This window comes from Dromiciops gliroides, chromosome 1 (assembly GCF_019393635.1).
Source record: "Dromiciops gliroides isolate mDroGli1 chromosome 1, mDroGli1.pri, whole genome shotgun sequence".
Lineage (NCBI taxonomy): Eukaryota > Metazoa > Chordata > Mammalia > Microbiotheria > Microbiotheriidae > Dromiciops > Dromiciops gliroides.
In genome coordinates this window covers 68722420-68748068 of record NC_057861.1, presented here as the reverse complement: position 1 = coordinate 68748068, position 25649 = coordinate 68722420, and the positions used below count along the sequence as shown (strand labels likewise).

At 46.5% G+C, this 25649-nt stretch overlaps 1 protein-coding gene across 1 annotated transcript in view; it reads left to right on the top strand.

The window, feature by feature from the left end:
• Positions 1 to 9633: 9633 nt before the first annotated feature.
• The window catches only part of C3 (complement C3), a 32429-nt gene continuing 16413 nt past the window's right edge, over positions 9634 to 25649 (top strand). Inside the window, exons 1-18 of the mRNA XM_043986695.1 lie at positions 9634 to 9791; positions 10624 to 10816; positions 13745 to 13904; positions 14069 to 14139; positions 14431 to 14525; positions 15061 to 15143; positions 16225 to 16315; positions 16913 to 17015; positions 17408 to 17525; positions 17625 to 17740; positions 17911 to 18057; positions 21092 to 21304; positions 21919 to 22122; positions 23421 to 23579; positions 24453 to 24582; positions 24816 to 24887; positions 25049 to 25249; positions 25525 to 25636. Of these exons, the coding sequence (XP_043842630.1) occupies positions 9730 to 9791; positions 10624 to 10816; positions 13745 to 13904; positions 14069 to 14139; positions 14431 to 14525; positions 15061 to 15143; positions 16225 to 16315; positions 16913 to 17015; positions 17408 to 17525; positions 17625 to 17740; positions 17911 to 18057; positions 21092 to 21304; positions 21919 to 22122; positions 23421 to 23579; positions 24453 to 24582; positions 24816 to 24887; positions 25049 to 25249; positions 25525 to 25636 (2330 nt within the window). The 5' untranslated portion in view covers positions 9634 to 9729. The remainder of the gene's footprint in view (positions 9792 to 10623; positions 10817 to 13744; positions 13905 to 14068; positions 14140 to 14430; positions 14526 to 15060; positions 15144 to 16224; positions 16316 to 16912; positions 17016 to 17407; positions 17526 to 17624; positions 17741 to 17910; positions 18058 to 21091; positions 21305 to 21918; positions 22123 to 23420; positions 23580 to 24452; positions 24583 to 24815; positions 24888 to 25048; positions 25250 to 25524; positions 25637 to 25649) is intronic.

Genomic DNA, 25649 nt, shown 5'->3' with positions numbered 1-25649 from the left:
AATACTTTTACCACCACATAGGACATTTTCCCATAAGTATTTATATATTGCCTACTATCTGCCAGGCTGTCTGCTAAGTGCTTTACAAATATTTATCTCATTTGATCCTCATAACAAGCCTTTGAGGAAAAATCCCTATTTATAGTTGAGGAAACTGAGCCAAACAGATGGTAAGTGACTTGCTCAAGGCCATATAGCTTGTAAGTGTCTAAGACTGAATTTGAACTCGACTGTAAGCCCAGCACTGTGCTTCCTAGGCAGCATGACTTGTAATAGCTGCTTGAAATACTGTATCTAAACAAACCATCAGGAGGCTCTCAGGAAAGTGAATGTGCAGAAAGTCATTAGCCAACCCCTAGTGCTGTCTAGGTTCCACATTTCCATCTAGAGGTTATCTTTATTTAAATATATAAATCACTTAGTTCATGCCCCCACTCACTACCATTTCCCATTCTTTCCCTGTCTCAGTGGGTCCGTAAAGAACTTAATCAAATGGCATGGTGACCCCTGTCCCGAAGCCCATTGGTATGGGGCTGTGTTCTTACTGATAAAGATGAACACCCTGCCCTGTGTGAGGGCCCAGGTGGAGCTGAGAATAGGAGAAAAGCTCTGGCCTTGTCCAGACCCTCTTTGAGACTCTCCTATCATGGAGTTGGGGGCTCCTGGCTTCCAGCTTCAAGAAGGAAGATGTAAGAGGACAACCCCACTTCAGGTCACTGAAGAAAAGATGCTGGGAAGACATGAAAGTGGCTAGCAATCTCCATGTCCCACTCTCCAGCTTGCTATCTAGAGATTATGGGGAGTTTCCCCCTGGGTGAGATTCACAACCCTCTCTCTTGCTTCAGCTGCTAAGTTATCTTTTTCCCAATGGGAGAGCTCCTTCCCTTTGTATTGTCTGGTGTGGATTCCCCCATGTATTCCTTCTCTGATTTCTGTTTTGCTAGGACTTGGATAAGTGGATTTCTTCAGTATTTGCTATGCATGTTCATTGTGGAGCTGAGTCAAGTGATATAGAATTTGGGGTCCTTACCCCCAAAATGACGATGATCAGAAGTTACATGGAACTAGATCATGTCCCCTCAACTAATAAAAATATTTAAGGGAGCAGAAAGATATAATTCTAGCTCAGTAACCCTTCCCTTTGTCAGGGACACCCAGAAAACTGGGCACCTTGAGTTTACATCATGAGCTTAGTTGGGAGCCAGTCGTGTTTGCTATGTGATTAGGACCAGGTAATGACAATAATCTCAAGTTAGAAATGTGGAATTTTTATTATTTATGTATCCAAACAGCTAACATCGTTTTCCAAATAGCTGTAACTTTTCAGTCCTAAGTCTCTCCCCTGCCCCCAACTCCTTTCTCTCCTCTATAAAACTGTCATCTTCTCCTTTGTTCTAGGAGTTGAAGTTTAGACTTCTCCCAGCCATATCTCTATGTGCCAAAAAATAAAAACTTTTACTTAAATCCTGATTGGATTGTGTGGGCGAGTGATTCTTTGAAAGAGAAATATTTTCAGAACCAATTTAGCGGTAACACCTTCCACTTTTCTGAGGGGACCAGAGTGGTAGCTTCCAGCCCCTACTTCCTTTTCTGGTAGGAATTAAAATTTCTCTTGGAGAGGGTGGGGAGGAGAAGAGGCCAGAGATTGCCTAGTGTGGCTCCCTTCAAGTTGCACAAGGGTAACCCCCTCACCACAGGTGGGCCTCCCTACACACAAGGGGTTTCAGCATACTGGCAGGGGTGTGCTGGGAGTCAGCTGAAGCAAACTGATAAATTTTTCAGTGTGAGCATTTACACCTCAGAAATCAGCACATGCTACAGATCAGGGCTTGATGGATTGTTTCGTTGATTGTTTAGACTTCAGAAAGTGATAGAGAAAATATTTAATGATGTAGATTAAACTAAAAAAAAAAATGGGTCCTGTGTATTTTTTCCCCAGGGAGCCGGCTGTTAAAACATTTACCATCACATCCCTGAGTATAGGCTAAATTGTATTTGCTACATAGAAGACAAAAGAAAAATTTAACTGTAACAGTGACCACCCTTGGGCCTGGGTGTGTTATATTTCACTCCTCCCCTCAGGTTCTCTGGTATCCTTAAGGGGATTGGGATGTGTCTGGGCTCTCTGCCAGTGTCTCTAGCCTCCACCAATGGTGTTCCCTTAAGTGTAGAGGATGCCCCCTGAACTAACAGCAAAGAAATATTTACTTCAAAAGTAAAATAATGAACCTGTACCTAAGTTCCAGGTCCAAACCCCACCTCACAGTCCCAGGCATCCTGGCTTCTCCAGGGGTGCTGGTTATAATGATCTCCCTGGAGTTCTGACTCCAAGGTCTGGGTGGCAGTTGAAACTGAATAGATGAGATGCTTTCAGGCCCATTTCTCAGGCCCAAAATAAAAGAGAGGAAGTGGGAAGGTATCCTCCCTCCCCTGTTCTAATCATGGTGTCCAGCTGTGATCTTGCCCCTCCAGATGCAAGCAGCAGTGAGTGGAATAGTTGGGAGGTGGGGTTAGGGGAAGGAGGATGTGGCAGAAGCAATGAACATTTACTAGCTTCCTCACTGTCATACAGTAAAGTCTCAAGACAGCCAATGTTGTATGACCATATGCAATCTCACATGTGTGGATGAAAATCACCATTATCCCTCAATACAGAGTTCTATGGACTCAACAAAATAAGCATTTTACCAAATTTATCAAACCTCTCCCAGTCAAGCAAGCTGTCCCAATCTGGTCAGTTTCAAAGATGTACCCTTTTGGCTACATAATCCATCAAAGGAGGTTTCTCCCACTCTTGCTATAGGGGATGTAGGGAGACTGATCCGGGCATGAGCCCATTATATAACAGTAAGATTTGGGCATGGTTGGGTCCACCTATTCCTGATTAGGTTGAGTTTTCAACTTCCTTCTAATGTCTTCTGCATCACACTTTTTCATTTTCTCAGGTGAAGGAGACACAGAAGAACCCAAAGACCATTACAGAAAAGCATTTTCAGCCATTCCCCCTTTCCAAGTCATGGGGGGAAGGGGAATCTCTACATGATTGAATCCATCTCATCTTGAAGCTTTTGTGGAAACTACATTCATTTCCCAGCCAGTTGCCAGCCAAGTCAGTCTACTGCTTAGCCCTGGGCCCCAGCAGGCTGTTCAATAATTCAGCAGGCTGGCCCTGGGCCACCCATGAACTTAACTTTCTCCTCTCTATTTCATCCTAATGTGTGGCGGGCACAAGCGGAAGCCAGAGGTTGGTTCAGTCATTTGGAGCTTCCATGAGCTACCTCCAGTTTCCCCTCAGGCCAGCCACATGGTCCTTTATGCATCTTTACCCACTGCCATAGCTGTGCTCTCAAGGGGACCAGTCAGCTATGTGAACAAACCAAAAGACATTTAAAGAGCCAGTCACTCATAAATTCCATATACTTTTTTAAAAGTCCCACAAGGGTACACAACCCAGTACAACCCTAACAGGTGCCTTTTATGAGAACCCCAAGCTTTTTCCTCTTTGTGGCACAGTGGATAGAGGGAGAGGAGAGGAAGTGAAGTCTACACCTATTATAGATACCTTTAATTTTTTTTTGGTGGGGCAATGAGGGTTAAGTGACATGCCCAGGGTCACATAGCTGCTAAGTGTCAAGTGTCTGAGGCTGGATTTAAACTCAGGTCCTCCTGAATCCGGGACCTATGCTTTATCCACTGCACCACCTAGCTGCCCCTTTAGATGCCCTTTTTGAGGACTTTAGCTACAAAGGCAGAAGGGATAGAGGACAATACTTTGCAGAGATGGAAGGATCAAGTGAGGGGGAACATGGGCACGTTTGTAAGCTGCAGTGACTGAAAATAAGTAATAGAGTGAGAGTGACAGAGGGGACAATGTCTTGGAGGAGATGCAATGAAATGGGACCACTTGAACAAATAGAGGGGTTGGCTTTGGTAAGGGATAAGGCCACTTCATCATGGGAGATGAAGTGAAGGAGAGAATGGTGGACGGCACCTGAGGGATAGGAGATGAGGAAGAGAGGAGAAGGGGGAATTCATGGTGAACAGCCCCAATTTGTTTCAGTAAAAAAATGAAGCAAAGTTCTCAGCTGAAAGAGCAGAGGGAGGGGGAGCCATAGGAGGCTTTAGGAGAGATCAGGTTTGGAAGACCTGCTGTGGTCAGTGGCATAATAAGTTGATAAGGGACATGTAGTATAGTAGGATTGCCTAGCAGCAATGAGGACCCAGTTGAGGTTATTTATAAGGTTATATAAATTTGTATTTTGACCCAGTTGGAATGATTGCATGATTTTCTCTACCTTCTCTACTATACTTTCTATACTTTCCATACCTTCATTCAGCAGCACCTGTGTAGGGGAGAAGGCACCAAATAGTGGGAGTGATCCAAAGCTGAAGCTAGGCAGGGTGTTATTAGCAAAATGTATAAGGGGTCTAGGCATTTAAGAGAGGAGGATAGGGTAGAGTTGAATTGGTTCACTAAAGATTAAAGATGGGGAAAAGAAGAGAGAGTGACCCTGCTTCACTAGTATTTTCCCTTCTGAAGGGTGGATGGAGATTAGGCAGGAAAAGGATGCAACAGCGGATAGAAATCAGACTTTTCACAACAGGAGAAGGAAGTCCTGTTCCCTACCAACTTTCCTCTTTTTTTTTTTTTTTTTAAACCAAAGGAGACAGGTGCGGCAGGAGACAACAGGCCTGAGGTCAAGGGGAAGGTTGTACCTTTTGAGTACAAACTGAGATCCTCTTTGCATTCTGGCTAGGAGACTGGGCTGGTGGCAGCAAGTGGAGGAAGTCCCCTTGTTCTGTCACAAATGGATGTCACATCTGGCCAGTCCTCCTGCCACCTTCCCATAGGGGATGCGCTGAACTTATCAGGATGTTAAAGGCAGGAGAGAGGAAAGTTTGGCTCCTCTTCTCACTCTAGAAGGCTGGAGATTTGGTAGCAACAGAAAGTTGTAGGCTTATTGAGCAGATGGAAGACACACACCTTGGCTGGTCCCTTCAGGGGACGTGCAGCACCTGTCAGGAGATGGGACATCAGAGGAATGCTTGGTTCCTTTGCTCATCTGAGGAGACACACGTGTAGAGGCAAACATGCCAAGAATACATGTGGAGGGACAAATGCTGAAAGGCCTTCTCTCTCTCCCTCCCCCATCCCTTGTGGATGCTATTTGGCTGTCTGTATTGTAGTGTCAATTGGATGCTGCTCTGTTACCTCTGGCTTAGTGGAAATCTCTGGAGTGCTTCTATGCTCCCCCCCCCCCCGCCTTTTTTTTTTTCTGGAAGGGCAATGGGGGTTAAGTGACTTGCCCAGGGTCACACAGCTAGTAAGTGTCAAGTGTCTGAGGTTGGATTTGAACTCAGGTCCTCCTGAATCCAGGGCCAGTGCTTTATCCACTGCGCCACCTAGCTGCCCCTCCACGCCCTTTTAGCTTAACAACTTTATACTCTTTCTAGCCATGGCTCTTTCAGAAAAGGCAGACATCTTTGCTTCATGCTGGCAAAAAGCCTTCCCTGTGATAAAAAACAAAACAAAACAAAACAAAACAAAACAAATCTCAGCTTCTTTCCCCTTTGAAGTGAATCACCTTGCTCCTCTACGAGCCTTCCCTACGAGGTCACAGTTTCCCTAGCAGGAGATTCTCAGTCTTAGGCACTGAGTTCTTCTGGATGAAGAATGGGAGCACTCCTAGCTAAGTTAGGGCACTGAGAGTCAGATCTGTCTTTGGCCTTAACTTCTTGTGAGTGACCTTGTTTTCTTGGCGAGCCTTCTACATACTTCCTAATTGCTCAGAGAACTGCATTCCTAAAAATCCCATTCACACCAGGAGAGAGAAGGAAATTGGGATGGAGAAATGAGAATCCCTTTCACTGAAGCTGTGGGCTTTATAACTGGGTCAAGGACATTAGGGAGTTAATGAATAATTGAAGTTCAGGGAGCTAGGGTGGAGAACTGTGTGGGCTTAGAGATGTTCAGAGAACTAATTGGGAAAGGAGTCTGGTTGGTTGTGGGGGCAAGTCATTCCTCTCTCTGAGCCTCAGTTTCCTTCTTTGTAAAATGAGGGGGAGGGCGGGAAGTAAGGAAGGTCAGACTAAACGGCAGCTAAGTGGTGCAGTGAGACATCGCTGGGCCTGAAGCCCTGAAGCCCTGAAGTCAAATCCAGCCCCAAACACTTAGCTGTATAATCCTGGGCAAGCCATTTAACCACTTTAAGCCTCAGTTTACTCAGTCGTAAAATGGGAATCACAGTAGCACTAACTTCCCAGGGATGTTATGAGGATAATGTGACCTAATATTTGTAAAGCGCTTAGCACAATACCTGACAAATAGCAAGCACTTAATAAATATTTGTTCCCCTTCCTTTTCAGCTCTAAATTCAGAGGTTCTTCCAGCATTTGGATGCCTATGTTCTGAGTTTTCCCAAATTTCACTTGCCCTCACTGCCAGCTTTTTCCTCTCCTCTGGGAGGGGAGGCTCCACAGAGCTGGAGCAGGCTGGAGTTGAAGAGATAAGCATAGCTTAGGTTGGCCCAGAGCCCCAGCAACTGGGAATTGAGGGGGGTGGGGGACTAGAGGAAGGTAGAACCAGGATCAAGCTCAGGGGAGATCAGTGTTGCAAGAGGAAGCTCTATCTTCCCATAGGCAGGTGAGGACAGTACATATTGGTCCAAACTGAATTATCTCCTGGTTGGCCTTTCCTGCTACTTTCCAGAGGCTGGTGTTTGCTTATTGATGGGAATATGTCGATGGGGGGGGGGGGGTCAAAGACCTCAGATAGAGACTGAACCCTGGACCCTGACTCCCCAGTTCCTGGTTTGGTCCCTGACCTCCAGATTCTCAAGCCCCATCTCTTATTGGTCCATTTCTGCCCTTGGCATGAAGTATTTCAGCTGCCCCTCCCCCTATGCCTGAGACCTTTTACTCCCACTATCATTCATCCTTCCTGATACTGGAAAATCCCTGCAAAAGTCTGACCTTCATCCCTCTCCTCCCAATTCTAATTCCAGTCCCACCAGTTGGCAGTCAAGGACTGGGGGATAATCAGAAAACATGAATTCAAATCTCAGCATTTCCAATATGATTTTGGGCAAATCCCTTCCTGTCTCTTGGTCTCAGTTTACCTAATCTATAAAATGAGTGGGGTGTAAATTATATCTACCAGTTTAGTGTTGCAACTATAGCCAATGACTGTACGGTCCCTCCATGTTGGGCCTTCCAGAATCCCAACTTAAAATGTTTCACTATCATGGCACCCCATAGTGGGGGGGGGAGGGAGGGAGTTGTGGAGGGACAGGATTAGCCACTGTGGAACTGAAATCTAGAAATCTGGGGGGGTGAGCAGAAGACCAAGGAAAAAATCTTAAAGGAAGAATGGAGATGAGGCTCTTTTGGAGTTTTTCTTCCTGCTGTCTCTCTTCCCCAAGGTTAAACTCTCCTCTCCCACTCCCTCACCCCTCTTCCCGATTCTTGAGGGTTGTGAGTGTTCCTTGTGATATAAGGAACCATGGGCTGGGAATCAGATCTGATTTGCTAACTGACTTCAAGCAAGTGCCTTCATCCCTCTGGGCCCCTGTTTTCTAATATGCCAACTGATCTCCAAGTGCCCTCCTAACTCAGATGGTCAGCTGGATCTCTGAGTTCCCTTTACCCTCAAAGGCATCATGTTGCAATACCTGGAGGGGTATTCCATTCTTCTGCCGGCCTAAATCGGTGCCAAGAAAGGGGTGGAACTTACCGGAAACGAAACCAGTATTCCCCTAGAGCAGGGGGGGCAGGGAGGTTTGGATGGGGAGTGGTGTTACAGGGGGCAGGGCTGGGTTTTTTGGTTCTGGGAATTGGGACCCTCTCCCTCTCCCACCTCCCTCCCCTGGCTGCTGTGTGACCCTGGGCAAATGAATTACTCTGGCTGAGCATTAGTTATTGCCCTGCTACCTCCTCCAAGGGTTGAAGAAGTTCGTACCAAACAGGTGCAGTTGAAAATATCGGGGAGGGAGGGACTGCCACGTGCTCCAATTAATTCCAGTTCATTCAATTTAATAACTATGTATTAAGCATCTAACTATGAGCCAAGCACTAGGCTAGGTGCCCAGGATACAAAAACTATACAGTCCCTGCCCTAGTCTGTGGAGAAGGGGGAAGGTAAAGAACAACAGGTAAATAGAGAAATAAATACAAAATATAAAGAAACTTGAATAAGGGAGGAGAGGAAGACATGAGGAACTCTGAGGATAAGGATAGGACTTGGTAGGACTTGTGTGGAAACCACTTGAGTTGAGCTTTTGAAGAAAGCAAGTTACATGAACTGCAACAATGCCCCGCCCCCCGCCCCCCCCCCCCCCATCTCCTATCCACTTTCCTAGGTGAAAACAAGATCTGGGGTTGTGGAGGGAGGGGAAGGGGACTGGGAACACAAGACATCCGACCTAATAACGCAGTCACAGGGAATAGAGTCACTGCGTCTAGGTGATTCCAGGACGTGGGATCTGAGCAGGCTGAAATGTATTAAGCACTCAAGAGACCCTCTTCCTTCTGTCTGTCTGTCTCTCTCTCTCTCTCCCTGTCTCTTTGTCTCTGTCTCTCTGTGTCTCTGCCTCTGTCTCTGTCTCTGTCTCTGTCTCTGTCTCTGACTCCCCCTCCCACCCTAATATGTTTTTCAGCCCAAGGGCCTTGAAGAGGACTTTTGTCAGTGGTAGAGTAGGGTGGGTGGGGGAGGGGGCCAGTCACTAGGTCGTGCTTTGGATAGAGCACCTGCCCTGGAGTCAGTATGAACTGAGTTTAAATCAGACCTCAAACCCTTAACTAGCTATGTGATCCTGGACAAGTCACTTAATCCAGATTACCCTTCCCCCCCCCTCGCCCCCACCCACCCACACCCCCGCCAAAAAAAAAAAAAAAAAAAGGAAACCCAGCAAGAAAGTCAGTGAGGAAATGAAGCTGTCCCCAGGGGCACTTTTTGAAGCCTCTTAACCTAGAGTTAGGTGATTATGCAGAATCCCAGCCACGCCCTAAGTAAATACGCATTCTTAAGGTTAGAACCCGAAGGAGCTTTAGGTATCACTTTCTCTAACTTTCTCCTTTTCTAGTACCCTCTTTTTGGAAGAGAGGAAGAGGAAACCCGTAAATGGTCGCATCTCGGCCAAAACCACGCAGGTAGAAAGAGGCAGAGCCCTCATTAGAACGGGGTGCTCGGAATCGTGCCTGGGCTAGTTTGGTGTAATAGGGTGACAAAAACGCTTGGGTTGGCAATCTAATCCAGGTTCCAAATGTAACTGTGTGACTCGGGGGTCAGTATTTCCCTTCCCTTCCTTGGATGTTCCTTTTCTGATCTGTAAAATAGGTCTATTAATGTAATCCATGGATGTATTAATCCAGATTTGTGGACTTCTTAACACACTTGTATTGGCCCATTGACGCAGATGTGCAGACACAGTAATACAGATTTGGGGGATTATTAAGGCAGATGTTCAGGCTGCTTCATATCCTGTTCTCCATGTCCTGGCCTTGAACCCCGCTCAGAAGAGTTAAAACCCAGACAAATGAAGAAGGAAACAAAGAGTTTCAGTCCTCCCCTTGGTTCAACCGGGACTATCCCAGATTGAGAAATCCTCAGGCCCGCCCCTTTGGGGGGCAGTCTCTGAACCCCAGGGATAAGAGGCCACCTCCAGGCTCCTGCTCACTCCTCTCCCTCCTCTTCCTCAGCTGATCCTGCTCTCTCAGCTCCAGTCCAGAGCCATGGGACCGCTGTTGGTCCTGCTGGCTCTGAGCTGTGTGACTCTGGCCCAAGGGGATCCATTGTGAGTAGTGGGGAAGTCTGCTCCCGACTTCCTTCCCTGGGGGGCCCCAGATCTGGAGAGGTTTTGTGCATTGAGCTAGGGGGACCTGGGACCATAGTGAGGGCAGCTGAGGGATTGAGGAATGCTTAGATTAGGGGTTCTTTAACTTTTTTGTCATGGACTCATTTGGAAGTATTGAGGATACTCAGAATGTTTTTAAGTGCAAAAATGAAATACTTGGTTTATAAAGGAAACCAATTATATTGCAATATAGTTATCTAAATTAAAAGGAAAATAAGTTCATAGACTCCAGGTTAAGAAGTCCTCGTCTTTAGAGGCTGGAAAACATCTAATATCTATGGAATTTGGGCAACCATGGACATCATGAGTGAGCCTAGAATTTTGGAGACATTTGGAGGATTCTGGAGACATCTGTGGGACCCAGATGACTATGGGGTTTGGAGACATTCATAGGATGCAGGTTGTATCTGTAGGAGTTTGGCGGGGAGATACCTGAGGGATCCAGGGATCATTTGCCCTGGGTCAAAAGGAAGGAAAGAGATTTGGGTGATGTTTCTGGCCAAGCTCAGTTTCCAGCCAAGGAATCTAGACATTCCTGGATATGGAATGTGGATAGAATCAGGTTTGGATGCAGCCAGCTCTGGGGAAGAGCACGGGGATGAGAGGGTGGCATCGGACTGTACCATGACCCCAGGGACAGGGAATAGAGGGGACCAGTGCCAAGAACATAGATCTTAGAGCCTAGTGTTAATGAGGGGCAGGGGCACAGAGGACACTGGATGTCTTAGGGCTAGCAATGACCTCTTCTTCTACCTACCCAACCCCCTGCCAGCTACATTCTGCTCACTCCCAATGTCATGAGACTGGAAAGCGAGGAGCAACTGGTACTGGAGGCCCATGGGGCTGCTGGCGACGTACCTGTTGAGGTCACCATCCATGATTTCCCCCAAAAGAAGCAAGTCCTTTATTCAGAGAAGATCACCCTGAACAATGCCAATGATTACCTGGGTACCATCACTGTTAAGGTAGGTATAAATTTCCCCTTGAGCAATCTTGACCCTCTGGTTAATCTGTCCAACTGTCCTATTCCTATATGTGAAGTCTACACAGTGTCTGCAGACTACTGCAGACATTACTATCGGAATGATAACATTTCTTTTTCCTTTTTTTATTTTTTTTGGTGGGCCATTGATGGTTAAGCAAAATGATAAAATTTCAAAGTGAGAAGGGGTCTTGCAGATTATCTAGGCCAAGCCCTTTCTTACAAGGCAGCGAGGTGGTACCATGGATTAGAGTCCTGGATTTGCAGGCAGGAAGACCTGAATTTGGATCCTGCCTCAAATGCTTCCTAGCAGTGTGATCCTGGACAAGGCACTTAATCTTAGTTTATTCACCTTTAAAATGGAAACAATAATAACACCAGCTTGATGGAGTTGTGTGAGTTCCAATGAATTAAGACATAAAAGGTTTTGCAAGCCTTCAAGTGCAATACTAAGCAATTTTACAGATGAAGAAACTGAAGCCAAAAGAATAATTTGCCCAAGTGCATGCAGGTGTTAAGGGGGCAGAGATGAAATCTTAGTCTAATTTTTTTGTTGTTCTGTTTGTTTTTTTTTGGGAGGTGAGGCAATTGGGGTTAAGTGACTTGCCCAGGATCACACAGCTGGCATCAAGTGTCTGAGACTGGATTTGAACTCAGGTCCTCCGGACTACAGGGCCAGTGCTCTATCCACTGAACCACCTAGCTGCACCTTTAGTCTAAACTTTTGATGCTGAATTCAGCTACTGTTTCCCCTACACCATTCTCTCCCTCTAGGACTTCCGTGGCCTTCCAACCCCAGTCAGAATGCTTTTAAGCTATAGATACCAAGCTCATCTAGTTTATAGATAGCACAAAGCTAAGAGGGACAGCTAATACATTGCTTGGCAGTTGGGCCCCGAAGATCTCTTGGCAGGCTAGATGATCGGAGCAATTCCAATAAAATGAAAATTTGTTGGGAATAAATGTGAAATCTTGCACTTGGGTTAAAAACAAGAAACAAATAAATAAGAACAAAGACAGTTTGGTCTGCATAAGGCATGGCTAGCCAGCAGTTCCTCTCAAAAAAAGATCAACTGCGGGGCAGCTAGATGGCGTAGTGGATAGAGCACTGGCCCTGGAGTCAGGAGGACCTGAGTTCAAATTCGGCCTCAGACACTTAACACTTACGAGCTGTGTGACCCTGGGCAAGTCACTTAACTGCAATTGTCTCACTAAAAAACAAAACAAAACGAAAAAGATCAACTGCAGAAGCTCAGACAGAGTTGAAAGGGACCTCCTTATTGTACCTGAAACAGTCCCTTCAAGCAATTGAAAACCACCATCACCTCCCCCTTAGGTGTTCATCTTTTTCAGACTCTCCAGTTCCTTCAAACCACCCTAATGGGATATACATGGTCTGAAAGCTTTTTTCTATTTTTCAGGGCAGATAGGTGGTATAGAGGATAGAACGCCAGATCTGGAGCCCTGAAGGCTCATCTACCTGAGTCCAAATCTGGCCTCAGATACATCACTAGCTTTGTGACCCTGGGCAAGTCGCTTCACTCTAAAACGGCTCTTTTACTCTCAAGAGTCAGACTCGACTGAAACAACTAAACAACAACAAAAAGCTTTTGCATTATTCTGTTTGCCTTCTTCTGAATACTCTCCAGCTTATTAAAGTCTTTCCTAAAATGTGGCACTCAGGACTAAATACAGCATTCCACATGTGGTCTTTCACCAGGGCAGAGGGGAGCAGGACAAGCCCTTCCCTGGTCTTGGACACTAAGCTTCTCAGTACAGCCAAAGATTACTTATCTAGCTGCCGTAATCACGCTGTTTGCTCAGATTTAGTTTGCTGTCCATTAAAGCTCCCGGATTTTTCCAGGCATATTCGATTACCCTGTCTTGTATTTGTAAAGTTGATTTTTTTTTTGTTTAACCCAAGGGTAAGACTACATTTGAATTGAATTGGTCTAGATGGCTGATCTCTTCTGTGTGGAGAATTTAGGTGGGGAAACTTCCTCCTTCCTTGTTGCTAATTTGTAATTTAAGAGTTTGAGAGGGGGCAGCTAGGTGGCACAGTGGATAGAGCACCGGCCCTGGAGACAGGGGGACCTGAGTTCAAATCTGGCCTCAGACACTTGACACTTACTAGCTGTGTGACCCTGGGCAAGTCACTTAATCCCCATTGCCTCACCAAAAAAAAAAGAAAAAAGAAAAAAGAAAAAAAAAGAGTTTGAGAGAATTGCCTATAGGTATGCAGAGGTTAAAGGACTTGGAGAGTTCACCTGTTTGGGCCTCGGTTTCCCTTTCTGTAAAATGAAGCAGTTTCACTAGATGATCTCTAAGGGCCCTTCCATCTCTAGATGTATGGACCTATGATTAATAATACTTGTTCTGTCTATGCCATATAGGGATGTTGGCAGGGAAAATGTTTTGTAAATTCAGTTCAATTCAATGAAAGCATTGTGCTATAAATCTAAAAGTCCTATAGAAAAGAGCTATAATTATATTAAAGATGATTAATCTCAATTATTAATAATCATCTCAATCATAATAATTTCTTTTTGCCCAATGGGCTTCCTACAAAGCTGGTGACCTGAACCTCTCCCCCAGCACATCCCCAAGCAGAGCTGGACCTGCACCTTCCCCACTCACCCCCAACAAATGTGGTAGAACCTAGGGCAATGAACCCAGGAGAGCTCGGGAAAGATCTGTGGACTGGAGTTCCCCAAATGTGGGACCTGCCTACACCCATCAGGGTGGCGGATATCCCTGCAAACTGCAGGAATCAGGGAGGACTCCCTGAAAGAGGAAGAGCTTGAACCCAGAGCCCAGAGAGCCTCCGGGGATGAGACTGGGGAGGGGGGGAGGTATGCTGGCAAGTGGCTGGATCTCTAAGGAGTGCTGCCCCACTCTCACTTCCTTCCAGATCCCAGCCCAGAACTTCCAGAATAACAAGGACCACAAGTACGTCAGTATCTTGGCCAAGTTTAACAATGAAAAAATAGAGAAAGTGGTGTTAGTGACTCTCCACAGCGGCTACCTATTTATCCAGACTGACAAAACTATCTACACACCCGGCTCCACAGGTGAGCCCCAACCTTGTTAGGCTCAGGCGGGAATGCCAACCCTGGCCAGCTCCCCTGGCTGTGCAGTGGTCCTAGCTGCGGGCTCTTTCGCTGATGCTGGTGTGTAGCGAGGGTGGGCCAGAGGCAGCTGGGGCTCATGAGTCTCTCTCCCCCTCCCTTTCCAGTTCTGTACCGTATCTTTACTGTGGGCCACAAGCTTCAACCTCTGGCCAAAACTCTGACTGTCAGCATCCAGGTAAGGGGGCTCCGGGCACAAGTGCCTGCGTGCCTGAGTGCGTGCACACACACAAACACAGCCTTTCATGGACACACAGGCACACACAGACATGGACATACACACATATAGAAAAATATACCTCCACAGACCCTCCACCCCCACCCCTCCTGTTCATGGACATCTGCCCCAAACACAGATGAATGGGCACACACAGACTTAGCGGGGGGGGGGGGGGGGGGGGGGGGGGAGGGGAGCTCAGTGCGGAAGGGACTGGTCAGACCCTCTCTTACCGAAGATCTTTGCCCACAGACTCCTGATGGCATCATCATCAGGAAGGACCCAAAGTCCTCTCAGAACAAGAATGGCATACTGGGAATGTCCTGGCTTATTCCTGAGCTTGTCACGTAAGTGGCCTGACCTGAGTCCTGGGGGAGAGGTGCTGGGGGCCCCATTAACCCTCCCAACCTTCATCCTTGCTTGAACTCAGCTCTGTGTGTGTGTGTGTGTCTGTGCTTCTTGGGGGACAAGCCCCAGAGGGAAGCCTTTTAGGAGGATATGGGCAGCTTTCCTCCTTGGTCATCCACCCTGGACCCTGATTCAAATCAGTTCCATGTCCACCTGACCTGCCACTGAGATGCTTTAGTTTGGGCAGGGGAAGAGGGATTTAAAAAAAAATCCTGGACACAGACCCAGGGGGTCTAGGCTTTTGTACTGATTCTGCTACTGACTCTCTTTGGGACTTTGGAGAAGTCACTTGACCTGTCTAGGCCTCTGTTTCTTCATAATAAAATGAGGGAATTTGGACTAGATTTACGAGGTTCCCCCCCACCCCAGGGTGGCTATATTGTGACCCTGTGATCATCTTGGAACAGTGAATGCCCCCTAGGCAGACCCCCCCCCCCAAGCTGCTCAGTCTTGTCTTTGTCTCTCCCTTTTCAGCATGGGCCAGTGGAAGATCATTGCTTATTATGATGACTCCCCCCATAAAACCTTCTCTGCTGAATTTGAAGTGAAGGAGTATGGTAAGTAGGGTGGGAGGTGTTAAAGATGGAAAGGGATCTGACTTCCCCCCAGCACCCCTCCCTTCCAGTGTCCCCCAAGAAAGCTCCCCAGTCCTTCTGGATGTCCCCCAGTTTTAACTCCCAATATTTCTATCAGATTTAGACCTGTAAGAATGCCTTCCCCATGCCTCCCAGCCGCCAAAACACACTTCTTTATTTTTCCTTTTTAAAAAATTTTTTATTTCAAACCACACTTCTTTAAGTGTCCTCTTCACTTTTTCCTCAGATTTTTCTGAATGTTTCCCAGTGTTCACCATCTGCTACCCACCCACCAGGGTTCTCCTCAGACTTAGATCTCTCAGAATTCTAACCCCTTCCCATTGTCTTATCCCTGACACAGACCTTTCAGAGGGTCTCCTTCAGTGTCTTTTACCCAAGGGACCTCTGAATAGCAACTTGTTGTCCACCCCCCCCCCACGCCGTGTTTCCTCTGACCCCTAATAATGCCCATGTCTCCCCTATCTCAGATTCAAATCTCTCAGAATGAATGAATGAATAAGCATTTATTAAGCACCTATTGAGTGTCAAGCACTAAATTAATCATTGGGGATACAAACAGAAAATCAATACCTGCTCTTGGGGAGCTCACATTCCAATGGTAGGAGGCAAATACATGTTGGAAGGCTCAGTTGCAGAACAAGATAGAAAGGTCCCCTGGTTTCTAGGGTACCATAGCAGAATGACCTTCCCTCCATACCCAGCCCTCTCAGAATATCACCCAGAATCTCCCCCAGATCCAGACCCCTCAGAATATCTCCCTATATTCCTCCACTCAGACTCTGACCCCTGAGAATGTCCCCCATGATCTCCCCACTTAGAGCCAGATCCTTCAGAATGTCTTTCTTCAAGGATCTATAGCCCTCATAATGCTCCCGGTATTCCTTCTTCCCCTGCCCCTAGACCCAGCGTCCTCAGAACATGCCTCAGTACATGCTCAGACTGGCCCCAGTGCCTCCTCTCAGACCCGGATCTCTTAGAATAGCTCCCCATGCCTCCCCACCTGGACCCAGACTCAGAGCACACTTTCTTCATTCCCACCCAGTGCTGCCAAGCTTTGAGGTAAAGCTGCACCCAGAGGAAAAATTCTTCTATATCGACAACCATGATGGTCTGAAAGTCTCCATCATGGCCAGGTAGGAGCTTAGGGATGGAGGGAGAGGGTCCATGAGGAGGGATGTGGTTGGCCATGCTAGGGGAAGGACTGAGTGCTCAACATGTAGCATGCAGAATTCAATTCGATAAATATTGATTAAGTATGTACTTTGTGCAAGATTCTGGGCTGTGGAATGGCAATGTTTCTACCCTGAAGGAGTATAATGATCTCTGGTGGACATATAATTATAATAGAAGTTGAAAGAGAGGCCAGAAAAGAGACACACCATTTGTTGAGGGAGTTTGGGAAGAGGTGGGCAAGGCAACTGGGGAAGACTTCATGGAAGAGGGGAGTACCATGCAAATGCAACGCAAGGTTGGGAGGGAGACCTTTCTGGTTTGTCTGGGACTTAAGAGTGCATTAAGAGCAATTTTAGGGGGCAGCTAGGTGGCACAGTGGATAAAGCACCAGCCCTGGATTTAGGACAACCTGAGTTCAAATCTGGCCTTATACACTTAACACTTGCTAGGTATATGACCCTGGGTAAGTCGCTTAACCCTCATTGCCTTGAATTTTTTAAAAAACGAAGCGGTGGGGAGGATGAAGTGACCAAACCACTTCCCTTTTCCCTACACAGGTTCTTGTATGGAAAGATGGTGGATGGCACTGCCTTTGCCATCTTTGGAATTCTGGATGAAGGAAATAAGCGTAGCATTCCTGAATCCCTCACGCGAGTTGTGGTATGTGACCTGCCAAACCCAGACCCATATCCCTTTACTGTGTCGCCTTCAACCACACTGAGCCCCAACTCCATCACTGAACTGCCACCCCCCACGCTGAGCCTCAATGTCCTTGACTGGCCTCCAATTCTTCTAAGCCCCCATCTCCTCACTGATCACCCATCCCCTCCATACTATGCCCCTCTCTGAATCGTGATCCCACTCACAGGGTCTCCTGCACCCTCCCAGAGCCAAGACCCCTATCACTGGTCTTTGGTGCTCATCATGGAGCCCCTCTCCTCTTCACTGAGCTCCCTTTCCCCTCATTGTGCCCATGTTTGCCTCCTTCTGATGAGTTTCTCTGCTCCTCATTAAGCCTAAACATTTCTCACTGGGCTATACACCACACACAGATTGAAGATGGCAATGGAGAAGTTACCCTCTCCCGGAATGCTCTGCTGAAACAGTTCCCAGGCCAAAACCTGGTGGGAAAGTCCTTGTATGTGGCGGTCACAGTTATACTGCAGACTGGTGAGTGATGGGGGAGATGGTGTGTGTGTGTGTGTGTGTGTGTGTGTGTGTGTGTGTGTGCTCTTTCCTCCTGGTCTCACCTCTCCTTTCCCTCTGTAGGGAGTGATATGGTTGAGGCTGAATACACTGGGATCCCTATCGTGATATCTCCTTACCAAATCCACTTCACCAAGACTCCTAAGCACTTCAAGCCAGCTATGCCTTTTGATCTCACGGTGAGTCCCTTCGAATGCACAGTCCCCCCTTCTCTGGAGGGAACTTTTTTTCATTTCCCTCCTAGGTCACATGTCTAAGCTTGTCGTGGGGGAAAGGGGAGGGTATGGCTGATGAGGAATGGCCCCCAGGAGGACATTCCCACATATTCTCTGTTCTGTGACCTTTCCAGGTTTTTGTGACTAATCCAGATGGATCCCCAGCCCCTCAGATTCCAGTGGTGGTCCCAGACTTTCAGGTCCAATCTATGACCCAAGAAGATGGTCTGGCCAAGTTGAGAATCAACACACCCAATAACCGTGGTCCTTTGAACATTCGAGTAAGTAATCTTGGGAACCCATAGAGAACCCATAGGATTCGGTCCTTTGCATTGTTTGGGTTCTCTCATTTGGGTAATTACGGTCTCTCCTTGACATAGTCACAGTTCTTTTGTTTAAGTAGTTGAGCTTTTATCTTTTCCCTGAAATGATAGGCTTCTGTTACTCGCCCCGTGGGGATTGTGCTCACATAGAACCAAAGCTCATGGTTTGGAGAAAAGAAGAGCCTGTGTGATTTTTTTCAAAAAATTTATGGATGTCTTTTGTTTCTACATGTCCTCCGTTTGCCATTGCATCCCTCTTCTCACTCTCTCTTTTTTAATTCATTCTTTTTTTTTTTTTTGCGGGGCAATGGGGGTTAAGTGACTTGCCCAGGGTCACACAGCTAATGTCAAGCGTCTGAGGCCGAATTTGAACTCAGGTACTCCTGAATCCAGGGCCGGTGCTTTATCCACTGTGCCACCTAGCCACCCCCTCTTCTCACTCTCTTAAAGAGCCAGCTCTCATAATAAAAAAAGGAAAGGAAAAGCTTTAGCAAAGTTAACCAACATAGTCTGATGTTATTTGCAGTGTTCTCTACCTCTGGTTCCTCATCTCTGCAAAGGAATAGGGAGGGAGAGGCATCTTCTTATACCTCTGGGGCCAACCTTGGTTGTGATAATTTCATGGCATTTAATTTCAATTGTTTTGTTGTTCTTGTTGTGTCCATTTAGATTGTTATATTCATTGTAGATATTTTACTGATTCTGCTTATTTCATTTTGGATCCAGTAATGTCTTGCCAAGCTTCTCTGTATTCATCATATTCATCCTTTCTTACAGTTTGGTAATATTCTATTACATTCATTTATCACAGTTTCTTTAACCATTTCTTCATCAATAAGCTTTGAGATCCACTTCTTTGCTACCATGAAAAAATGCTGCTATAAATACTTTGGTGTAATTTGGCCTTTCTTTTTGTCATTGATTTCCTTGGTGTATAGTCCCAGCAGTGAGATCTCTGTGTCAAAGAATATGGCTATTATTTGCACAAAAATATTTATAGCAGCTCTTTGTTAAAATTTTGTTTTTTGTGGGACAATGGGGGTTAAGTGACTTGCCCAGGGTCACACAGCTAGTAAGTGTCAAGTGTCTGAGGCTGGATTTGAACTCAGGTCCTCCTGAATCCAGGGCCGGTGCTCTATCCAATATAGCAGCTCTTTTTGTAGTGGCTAAGAATTGACAATCAAAGGAATGCCTGTCAATTGGGGACTGGGCGAACAAGCTGTGGTATACGATTGTGATGGAATACTATTGTGCTATAAGAAATGACAAGCGCGGGGGACAGCTAGGTGGCACAGTGGATAAAGCACTGGCCTTGGATTCAGGAGGACCTGAGTTCAAATCCAGCCTCAGACACTTGACACTTACTAGCTGTGTGACCCTGGGCAAGTCACTTAACCCTCATTGCCCCGCAAAACAAAAAACAAAAACAAAAAACAGAAATGATAAGCATGATGATTTCAGAAAGGCCTGGAAAAACTTAAATGAACTGATATATAGTGAAGTAAACAGAACCAGGAGAATGTTCACAGTGACAGCAATATTTCACGAAGAACTGTGAATGACTTAGCTATTCTCAACAATACAATGATTCAAGACAATCCCAAAAGACTAATAATGAAGCATGCTATCCATCTCCAGAGAAAGAACTGATATTGATGGAATACAGACTGAAGCTTGCTCTTTTTCACTTACTTCCTTTTTCTTTTATTTGAATCTTATTATACAAAATGACTAACATGGTAATGTTTTACATAATTGCACATGTATAACCTATATTTGATTGCTTACCACCTCAGGGAGGGAGAAAAGGATAGAATTTGGAATTCAAAATTTTAAATAAAAACATTTTTAAATCCCCAAAGGATATGTATATTTTAGCCACTCTCTGTATAATTCCAAATTGTTTTCCAGAGCGATTATACTAATTCATAGTTTCATTATTGCACTAGTGTGTCCATCTTTCCATAACCCTTCTGACACTATTTTGATTTATAGTCATCTTTACCACTTTGCTGGATATGACGTGCAAACTCAGGGTCTTTTGATTTTCATTTCTTATTTTTAGTGATTTGGATCATTCTTTCATATGCTTGCTAATAGTTTGCAGAAAACTCTGCATATCTTTTGACAATTCATTTCATTTGACAGTTTTTCTTTTGGGGAATGGCTTTCAGTCTGATATATTTCTGTTAGTTGTCTAACACCAAGGTCTACCTATTTTACAGTGGGGAAACCCAGACCTCAAGAGGGCACAAAACTCACTAAGGTCAGATAGTGCATTAGCCATAGACCAACCTTTATAACCTAGGACTCATCCTGTTGCTGATATGTCTTAGTAGCAAATAAGCGATACTGCAATTCATATTCCTCTCTCTCCCTCCCTACCTCACCCTACCCTAATCCTACCGTCAGTTTTCCAGAACAGAACAGAAAAAGTTGATTCCTTCCTCCACCTCTGTCCCAATCTCTGTGTCTGTTTCTTTCTCCTCCCTCTCACTTTCCCTTTCCCTACACCTTTCTCCATCTTTTTTCTCTCTTTCCCTCTGTTTCTTTTTCCTTTTTTCTCCCTCTATCTTTCCCCTCTCTGTTTCTCTCCCCTCCTTTTTCTGTCTCTATCTGTCTCTGCACCTCTGTATCTCCCCACTTTCTGTGTCTTTCCCCCTTTTTCCCTCCTCCCACTCTTCTTCTTGTTTCCTTTTTCCCCACCCCTTCTCTGGCTTTCTCTCTGTCTCTGTCTCTGTGTATGTATGTCTCTTCCACAGCAGCTATCCTCTTCCCTTGTCCCTTTGAAGTATTCTGATACCCCCATCCCAGCCCTTTTCTTACTCTGGACAAGTTCCGGTCTTCGGTGGGCTTCCTGGATGGTGCTGACCAGAAGTCATCCTGTCCATTCTCCTGGCTATAATCATCTGGCACTGAGAAATTTCATCTGCACATGAAAAGCATTAAATGTGTGTTGTGGACTAAGGTTTTACTTCCTTCCTACCCTCAGGTAAGGACAGAAAAGGAAGGCTTACCTGTGGATCGCCAGGCATCCCAGCAAATGGTCGTTCAGCCCTATCAAACCATGGCAGGCTCCAACAACTACCTGCACCTGTCTGTACCCTCAGTGGAACTCAAGGTTGGCGACAGCCTGAACATCAACTTCCACTTGCGAACAGATGGGGCCGACGTGAACCAGCAAATCAGTTACTTCACCTATGTGGTATGTGTCCAGTGCAATTCCTGACCCCATGCTTCCTTCTCCACTCCCCATCTTCCAGGTCCTTCTTGCTCTGATACTTCTTGCTTCCCCCTTCTCTAACTGCCCTCCCCTCATCCTTTCCCCTCCTTGTAGACTCCATCTCCATGATCCTTCTTAAGTCCCCTTCATCCCTAATGAAAGGCTGTGCAGCATAGTTGATAGGAGGCTAGCTTGAAGTCAGAAAGTCCTGGATTCAAATCCCAATTCTTCCACTTACTTGTTTTGCAAACTTTGAGTTATTAGATAAATTATTATTATTAGATAAATTATAATTATATTATTATTATTATGTCCCTATTCATCTTCCTAATCCTCTTCTCCTTGGTATTCTTCTCCCATTCTATTTGTCCAGACTCTTCTCCTTTAATCACTCTCACTTCCCAGGCCTCATTGGGTCCTTCTTCCTCAGTGTTCTTTGATTTCCCTTTCCCACATTCTCTGCCTTCTAAGTTCCCCACCCATGTTTCCTCCTGGGTACCTCTCCCCTGCTCCTCCTCCCAAACCCCCCTAGTCTCCTGTCCCTGTGAAAGCAAGATCAGTTAGCCCTGCCCCTCCATAATCTGTGTCCTTTCCAGATCATGAACAAGGGGATGGTGATGAAGGTTGGACGCCAGTTGCGGCAGGTGGGCCAGGATGTGGTGGTGCTTACACTACCCCTGACGGCTGACTTCATCCCCTCCTTTCGAGTGGTGGCATATTACCAGGTGACTCGGAATGGCCAGAAGGAGCTGGTGGCTGACTCTATATGGGTAGATGTCAAGGATACTTGCATGGGCAAGGTGAGTTCCACCCCCACACTAGCCTTGACTTCTTAGCTTTGGGTCTGTCTTTGTTTCTGTTCCAGAGTTTTGTGGCTTGCTTCTAGAGCTAATGATCTCCCCATCTCCAGAGGGATTCAAGGAACAGCTAAATGACCTCTTGTTGAGATCACTTGTAAAGATCATTCTTGATCAGGCATGAGTTTCTTCCATAAAATGAAGACTTTTTTGGGTGGTCTCTAAGCTTTATAAAATTTGAATTCCTATGGCCCTGGGTACCCATGGTTGGATCACATGGTTTCTGAAATGCTTCCAGATATGTGATTCCATCCCTATGAGCTTTCTCTCTCTCCTCTCTCTCCCCATCTCCATGTGTCTATCTTTACCTCTCTCTTGATATGTCTGTTCTTTTTTCTTTCTATCTCTGTGTTCTATCTGTGTCATTTCTTTTCTTTCTCTTTGTCTTATTTGTGCCTCTGTTTTTCTATGTCTCAATTCTGTTCAATAAAAATTGATTTAGTACTTACTGGATTTGGAGTTCAAGGACCTGTTTTCAAATTCTGACTCTTTTGCTTACAACTTGCTTGGCCTTAGGTAGGTCAACGAACCCCTCTGGGCCTCAGTTTTCTCTGTTGAAAAATGAATGAGTTGGACTAAATGGCTTTGGAGGCCCCTTTCATCTCTACACTATTGATCCTGTGGTCCTACTATTTGTCAGGCCCTGTTCTGAGAGCAGGAAGTAAAAATAGAGTATGGTTCCAGTCCTCAAGGAGTTTCTCTTCTGTTAGAAGGGAAAGAATTCCTACACAGATGAGTATAATAAAAGATGGGCAAAAGAGAGATTTGTCAAAGCAATATAGGAAAATTTGAAGAAAATGTGCCTTTCTGTGTTTTTCTGTTCCGAAGTCCCTTTCTCCATCTCTCTGTTAATCTCTTTCTCTATTTTTGTCTCTATTTTGTCTGTCTTCCTCTCATCTTTCTCTACCTAGTCTTGACTCTCTTTTGGTTTTCACCTCTGTCCTCACCTCTCCCCCCTTCTCTCCATTTTTTCTGTATTTCTCTCTCTCCTGCTACATGTGTCTATTTATCCTTTCATTCTCTCTCCACCTCTTTCTTTCTTTCTGTGTTTATGTCTGTCTTGGTTTCTATTCAAAACTGGAAGGGGTCCTCTGGAACTTGTGAACTCCTCATCTCCAGAGTTCTCCAAGGACCAGCTGGCTGTTACTCCCCCTTCCCCTCAGTCCTCTGCTGAGGGAGGGACCTAGATGGATCCATTTCCCCACCTCTAAGTATGACTGCATTTCCTCTCTGCCTCTTAGCTGGTGGTGAAAGGAGCAGGGAATGTGGAGAAAACACACCTACCTGGGAAACAGACCACACTGAAGATTGAGGGTGATGCTGGAGCCCTGGTGGGGCTTGTGGCTGTGGACAAGGGAGTGTTTGTTTTGAACAAGAAGAATAAACTGACCCAAAGCAAGGTGGGTCTGGGACAGTGGCAGAAACATCCCCCAACCCTCTCACTGAACCTTCTCCATCCCCCTCATGGGGTTCCTAGGTGGTTTTGAAATTGGGAGGACCTGAGTTCAAATGTGACCCCAGGCACCTACTGGTTGTGTGACCCTGGCCAAGTCACTTAACCCCAATCGCCTTAAACATCCAGGGCCACCTCCAGTCGTCCTTATGTATATCTTGCCACTTGACCCAGATGGCTCTGGAGGAGAGAGCGAGGCTGATGACCTTGCATAGCCCTCTCTTAAATCCAGTTCACTACAAGTCATGACATCACCTCCTGATGTCATGGTCCTCTTGGAGAATGAAGGACAAATAACAACAGTCCCCCTCATTGCACCTTCTCTATGCCCTTCATCGACTTCTCTCCATCCCCCCTCACTGAACCTCTTCCATCTTCCTCACTGAATCCCCCTCTCCCTCGGAGTTCCCTTCATCCCCCTCACTAAGCCCAGCTAGTTGGCGCAGGAGATAGGACACTGGACCTGGAATCAGAAAGACCTTCAGTTAAAATCTGGCCTTTTATGTTTCCTAGCTGAATGACCCTGGGCAAGTCACTTAACCTTTGTTTGCCTCAGTTTCTTCACTGTAAAAGGGGAATAATCATAGTACCGGCCTCCTAGAGTTCTGAGATTGGGATACTTGTAAAGTGCCAAGCATAGTACCTGGCACCTAGTAGGTGCCATATAAATGCTATCATCATCACCATCCCCCCACTCCATTCTTCACGAAGCTTCTTTCCCCACCCACTGAATCTTTCCCCCCCCTCCCGTCCCCCCACCCCCTTGCTGATTTGCCATACCCCTCACTGAGCTCCTGCCTGGACTTCTCTCTGCCTCCAGATCTGGGACACGGTGGAGAAGGGAGACATTGGCTGTACTCCAGGTAGCGGACAGGACTATGCTGGAGTGTTCACAGATGCTGGGCTTGCCCTCAAGACCAACAAGCAACTTCAGACAGTCCAGCGGTCTGGTGAGGCATGGGGGAGGGATCAGGGCTGTGTGTAGGCAGTGCCTTGAAGGAGTAAAAAGCTTAGACAGGATGTCCTCAGGGCTCATCAGGGAGGAAAGTCACATAGAAAGGCCCCTTCAGAACCTGAGGCTGACTGGTGGGGGATCAAGGAGAGCAGGGAGATGGTGGTCCTATAAAATCTACCCAGACTATCTCATATCCTCCCTCATGCCTGATCTATCCTCCGCTCGCAGACCCCGAGTGCCCAAAGGTAGCCAAGAGGCGCCGCCGCTCCGTCCAGCTCATGGAGATAAGGAACGACAAAGGTGAGTGAACGGGGCCCATCCGGCCAGCGCTGCCGGCAGGAAGACTTCTCTCTTGCCCCCTGCTAGTCCTTCCCAAAAGAAGGGAAGCTCAGCCCAGATCTCGCCTGGTTTCTGGGATGACCCTAAAAGAGACTGAGGGCCATGGGGTGGGGCTCTTGCAGCTGGCCAGTATAAGGACAAACACTTGAGGACTTGCTGTGAGGATGGCATGCATATGAATCCCATGGGCTACTCATGCGAAAGGAGGACCCAGTACATTTTAGACAGTGAGGAATGTGTCAAGGCCTTCCTGGACTGCTGTAACTACATCACCAAGATTCGTCAGGAGAAACAGAGGGTAAACACCCTCAACCTGTCCCGAAGTAAGTGTTCCTGTGCCTGCTGTGGGCTACATGGAAGTGGATCATGGGAAGTCTAAAAATGGACTGTCAGAGACGTGGGGAGATGGGGCCTGGGCTGTGGGAGGAAATAGAGCTTCAGCCTAAGGGAAGGCATGGCCCCCAGGGCCCCAGATTGAGGGGGAGGCACAGCCTCAGGGCCCCAGCCTGAGTGGGGAGGTTTGAGTAGACTGTAGGTGAGGGGCCCAGGAGAGGCTGCCACCCTGACCCAGTGACCACATCCTGTCCTCCCTCCCCAGGTGAATTAGATGAGGAAATTGTTCCAGAAGAAGATATCATCTCTAGAAGCCAGTTCCCAGAGAGTTGGCTGTGGTCCTTGGAGCGACTGACAGAGAAACCAGATAAGTATGGGTAAGGCTGAGAC